The 6,000-nt window shown below is 37.9% G+C and overlaps 1 protein-coding gene across 1 annotated transcript in view; it reads left to right on the top strand.

Annotated features, from left to right (window-relative positions):
* Positions 1 to 6,000, top strand: part of ARHGEF6 (Rac/Cdc42 guanine nucleotide exchange factor (GEF) 6) — a 125,237-nt gene that overhangs the window by 76,764 nt on the left and 42,473 nt on the right. Inside the window, exons 8-9 of the mRNA XM_011948792.1 lie at positions 1,196 to 1,291; positions 2,938 to 3,060. Coding sequence (XP_011804182.1) covers positions 1,196 to 1,291; positions 2,938 to 3,060 — 219 coding nt within the window. The remainder of the gene's footprint in view (positions 1 to 1,195; positions 1,292 to 2,937; positions 3,061 to 6,000) is intronic.

Raw genomic sequence — 6,000 nt, 5'->3', positions numbered from 1 at the left:
GACAGAGTCTTACTCTGTCACCCAGCCTAGAGTGCAGTGGCACGATCTCAGCTCACTGCAACCTCCGCCTCCTAGGTTCAAGCGATTCTCCTGCCTCAGCCTCCCGAGTAGCTAGAATTATAGGCGCCTGCCACCACACTCGACTAATTTTTTGTATTTTTAGTACAGATGGGGTTTCACCATGTCAGTCTGGCTGGTTTCGAACGCCTGGCTTCAAGTGATCCACCCGCCTTGGCATCCCAAAGTTCTGGGATTACAGGCGTGAGCCACCATGCCCAGCCCAAACTTGGCTTTTTAAGCAAATCTTCAGAAACGTTTTCTCCCAAAAAGTGGTTAAGAGCATGAACTCTGCAGCTAGAATGTTTTGGTTCAATTTCTGTCTTTGGCATTTCCTGGCTTAGTAGCTTTGGATGATTTGCTTAACCTCTCTATGCCTGGGTTTCCCCACCTGTAAAATGGAAACAGCCCTGGCATAATACCTACCTTATAGAGTTATTATAAGGTTAAAATGAGATTTTAATTGTAAAATGCTTGTGTAAGTGTTCAGTGCTCTATGTGTGTTGGCTCTTGTTATTATTATCACTTACTGTTTGGTAGGGGAGGAATGGATAAGAACATTCTTCATACAGAGGCCCTGGATAAAGTAGTTCAGTTTGCCTTTATTTGACTTCACTCCACTCCAAAAACAAACAAATTGATACTATTTTTTCCCTCCTACTTCATCTCATAAAGATTTCCTTTAATTGATGTATGAGCATTTTAGTTTAGGAGAAAGTTGATTTTGCTATTTTTTCTTGTGTATTATATGAGCATATATAATGTCTTTCAATTACTTTTCCAGTTCATCCAGTGGAAGGTACTCAAGGGCTTTTTTACACTTATTCATAGCTATGATGTATTTTTATCTATTTATATACTTCAGTGTTAAGCACTTGTTGTAATTTACTCCTTGCTTTATAAAATACCTAAATGTCCCTTACGACCACTCCTTTTCTTTAGGATCATTATTCTTATTATATAAAAGAAAATCAAGGGGAGAAGCTTAAGAAGTTGCCCAAGACAATAGAATTGTTGTAAATTGAAAAGCAAAAGTTAAAATACAGGGATTACTTCCCTTGTATTTACCATATGTTAGCAAACTATTAGCCAACTAGACTAGAATAGATAACTACAAGTACTGTATTTTTTTTTTCAGTCTGAGTACTGTGGAGGTTATGTCTTTACTGGGAAACTTCGAGGAAGTATGCACATTTCAACAGACACTCTGCCAAGCCTTGGAAGAATGTTCAAAGTAAGTGTGGCATATTTCTGATAGGATAGCCAGCGACATTGCTGTTTGTGTTTTGTTTTCCTTTTACCTGTTGCCTTAGGTAAGGGCACTTCATAGTTAGGTATTTGTTACAGCTTTGAACAAAGTAGCAATACATATGCAATGTGCTAGGTGGCAGTGTTCACAGTGTCAAACCACTAGTTGTACATTAGAATTCTATATCTCGTAAATTACTTTTGACTTTATTTAAGAATACATGAGTTTGCTGTTTCCGGTCAGTATAAGAGACAAATAAGGTCTTTTATTATTTTTTTTAAATGTTTCTTAAAGTTCTGGGATACATGTGCTGAATGTGCAGGTTTGTTACATAGGTATGCATGTGCTGCGGTGGTTTGCTGCACCTATCAACCCGTCATCCAGGATTTAAGCCCTGCATGTATTAGGTATTTGTCCTAATGCTCTCCCTCCCCTTTCCCCCCACTCCCTGACAGGCCCCAGTGTGTGATGATCCCCTCCCTAGAGACACATAAGGTCTTAATTGACCACGAATGACACCTCTGGCACTGATTACATATTTTCTTTTGTACATTGCAAATTACTTGGAAAAGTCATTCAAATGATTCATTCAGTTTAACAGATTTGGTCTCTTTGAATTGCTCCTGATGCTATGTCTATTATATTAAGAGTTGAAACACACAGAAAGTGAGGGAAGGAAAAATATATCTTTATGTGAACCAACACATTTTTGATGGTTAGCTAGATTGTCCAGATGTTTAACTTCGTATTACAGAGTGAACTATTATGATCATCAGGCAACATGTTTCTATAGAAAGACTAATTTTTCAAGTAGCTTATCTTGAAGAAGTTGGCAGCTTTCATCTCTACAGGGAAACTGAGGTGATTACCTATTATTTAAGCTTAATGGGACACAGGTGGTTGTCCAGGGAGAAAGATGGAGAAAGCCCACACTAAAGGGACTTGAGGGGCCAAGAGGGATCTAGATTATTGATATGAAAAGATGTTCACTAAGCGAGAAGGGCAGATTACAAACTAGATTCATAATCCTTACGTTTTCCATTTTATAGAGAAACATTAGAAAAAAGCCCAAGAAATATGTCAACATTTTTAGAGTCAGTATCTCCAAATGGTGGGAGTCTGAGAAATTCATTTTTCTTATTATGCTTTTCTGATTTTTCTACAAATGAAGACAGTTGGCTTATAATTTAAAACATTAATTTAAAAACTTTTGAGGCCACCCTGCCTAGCAAACACCAGGCCTCCAAGATTACATAATATTCTTTTGTGGTATGTCATTTTTGGATTTGATTAGTTTTGTCTGTACTCAAACTTTAGATAAATTAACCAAGAGTATTTTTAGTGTACCCAGCTAAATTTGAAAATAATCATCTTAAAAACAAACAAGCAACTGTACCTACTAATTCCAAGTAAGTATCTGACTCTATGTATTAGAACTATGTTTGGTGGCTAGAGTTTAAAGCAGTGGGCAAGAATATGAGTTTCATGGGTAAAATGGTTATAATATAGTTTCTCTTTTAACCTTGGCAAAATATTCAGAAGGCTTTCATGCTGCCAAATATAATTGGAATAATCTTCCTTTGCCTCCTGTTTCCTATTTTGCATTCTGTGTTTTGTCCATTTATTTACAGGTTTCCAGAAAACCAGCAAAAAGTAGGAGGTTGTCTACTGAGTCTCATGCCTCATTTTAAATCTATGTATCTGGCTTACTGTGCAAACCATCCTTCAGCTGTAAATGTACTCACTCAGCACAGGTAAATAGTTAACACTTCCCCAACTAGGTGATTTTACAATGAGATCATTTCTTAGGACCACGTCATTTGGAAATCCAAGGTCTTCAGTTGGACTCTTGATTATCCCTGTTCATGATGCCAGGAATTGATTCATTGTTACATGGATTGATTGTCCATTAATCCAACAAATAAATTCTTGAGCACCTACTATGTGCAAGGCCCTGTACCAGTTGATGGGGATACAGGAATGAACAAGGAGGAGGAGGTCTCTCCTCTCATGGAGCACAGAATCTTGAGGGAAATGCAGATATTAAATTAAACGTTGTAAACATGTCATATTATGAAACAGTAAATTAAAAGGGTTCTGTGAGACAACAGTAACATGATATCAACTTAGTGGGATGTGGAGAAAGGGTCAGGGAGGGCTTTCCTGAAGCAAAGTTCTATTTAGAGCCTATCGTTTAGCTTTCCCTTGCCCCAATGAATGTTTTATCTGAGTTGCTGACACATAGCTAAACTGCGTAGGTTCATCTCTTTTTGCCTTCCCTTGTCTGCGTAGAGAAAGTTTCAGGCAATGATTAGCGACAAAGCAGGTGTGAGCTGTGTGACAGATACTTTAAGCAAAGGGCTCTGATAATAATTATACATGGATATAAGTTGCTTCCGATTCATGATGAACAATAGAATAGTGTCTCCTTTAAGAATATGAGTCCTTGCAAGGGACCTAGATAAGTGCCACACCTCTCCTGCCCATCTTTAGCTTCTGACTACCCACCCCTGACACATTCACTGACACATTCATCTGGGCCAGAAAACTGTAGTGTAGGCTTGATGACAGAATTTTACCTTTGAAGTCATATGCTGGAAATCCATGTGGGACAAAAGCAAGTCCAACATAGAGACCCTTCACTTAACTTGGAGACTAAGATGCAGAATGGATATGGATTCTGGAAGCTGTTCAAGACTGAAAAGAATATTCTCTTAATCTGACCTAGATTTGAGCTCCCAGAGCTAGGCTAGAACATTAGTTGACACCAACCTCCAGAAATGACAGAAATTTTTTTTTTTTGTCAGTCGTCTCAACAATCTTTATTTTTATTTTTATTTTATTTTATTTTATTTTATTTTCATTATTATACTTTAAGTTCTAGGGTACATGTGCACAACATGCAGGTTTGTTACATATGTATACATGTGTCATGTTGGTGTGCTGCACCCATTAATTCGTCATTCACATTAGATATATCTCCTAATGCTATCCCTCCCCTCTTCCCGCTTCTGTGTCCAACTATTCTCATTGTTCAATTCCCACCTATGAGTGAGAACATGCGGTGTTTGGTTTTCCTTCCTTGCAATAGTTTGCTTTGGAATGATGGTTTCCAGCTTCATCCATGTGCCTACAAAGGACATGAACTCATCCTTTTCTATGGCTGCATAGTATTCCATGGTGTATATGTGCCACATTTTCTTAATCCAGTCTGTCACTGATGGGCATTTGGGTTGGTTCCAAGTCTTTGCTATTGTGAATAGTGCTGCAATAAACATATGTGTGCATGTGTCTTTATAGCAGCATGATTTATAATCCTTCAGGTATATGCCCAGTAATGGGATGACTGGGTCAAATGGTATTTCTAGTTCTAGATCCTTGAGGAATCGCCACACTGTTGTCCACAATGGTTGATCTAGTTTACAGTCCCACCAACAGTGTAAAAGTGTTCCTGTTTCTCCACATCCTCTCCAGCACCTGTTATTTCCTGACTTTTTAATGATCGCCTTTCTAACTGGTGTGAGATGGTATCTCATTGTGGTTTTGATTTGCATTTCTCTGACGGTGAGTGATGATGAGCATTTTTTCATGTGTCTGTTGGCTGCATAAATGTCTTCTTTTGTGAAGTGTCTGTTCATATCCTTTGTCCACTTTTTTATGGGGTTGTTTTTTTCTTGTAAATTTGTTTCAGTTCTTTGTAGATTCTAGATATCAGCCTTTGTCAGATGGGTAGATTGCAAAAATTTTCTCCCATTCCGTAGGTTGCCTGTTCACTCTGATGGTAGTTTCTTTTGCTGTGCAGAAGCTCTTTAGTTTAATTAGATCCCATTTGTCAGTTTTGGCTTTTGTTGCCATTGCTTTTGGTGTTTTAGTCATGAAGTCCTTGCCCATGCCTATATCTGAATGGTATTGCCTAGGTTTTCTTCTAGGGTTTTTATGGTTTTAGGTCTAACATTTAAGTCTTTAATCCATCTTGAATTAATTTTTGTATAAGGTGTAAGGAAGGGATCCAGTTTCAGCTTTCTACATATGGCTAGCCAGTTTTCCCAGTACCATTTATTAAATAGGGAATCCTTTCCCCATTTCTTTTTTTTGTCAGGTTTGTCAAAGATCAGATGGTTGTAGATGTGTGGTATTACTTCTGAGGGCTCTGTTCTGTTCTATTGGTCTATATCTCTGTTTTGGTACCAATACCATGCTGTTTTGGTTACTGTAGCCTTGTAGTATAGTTTGAAGTCAGCGTGATGCCTCCAGCTTTGTTCTTTTGACTTACGATTGTCTTGGCAATGTGGGCTCTTTTTTGGTTCCATATGAACTTTAAAGTAGTTTTTTCCAATTCTGTGGAGAAAGTCATTGGTAGCGTGATGATGGGGATGGCATTGAGAAATTTTGGTTCTTGTCCTGGTTTATTACAGTGCAATATTTATTGGCTTTACAAAGATGTTATGTAAGGACATTTTAAAGGTTGAATTGCAGTAAGTCCTGTTTGAAGGTCAGCTTTATTCCTCTGATCAAATTTTGAACTCTTATGCAATAGCAAATATGGAAATTGTAGTTTAAAGAAAGAGAGGTCATGAACTTGGAATTTTTAGGCAAGTGGTTCAACTGCTTATAGCTGACATTAGCTAATAATAGCACTGACAATGTGCCAGGCACATGATGTAAAAGCCTATGAGGGAGTTGTTATTATTGCC

The sequence above is a fragment of the Colobus angolensis genome, unplaced genomic scaffold, assembly GCF_000951035.1.
Source record: "Colobus angolensis palliatus isolate OR3802 unplaced genomic scaffold, Cang.pa_1.0 Scaffold283, whole genome shotgun sequence".
NCBI lineage: Eukaryota > Metazoa > Chordata > Mammalia > Primates > Cercopithecidae > Colobus > Colobus angolensis.
Note: the sequence above shows the minus strand (reverse complement) of the source record. Positions and strands in the feature narration are given on the sequence as shown.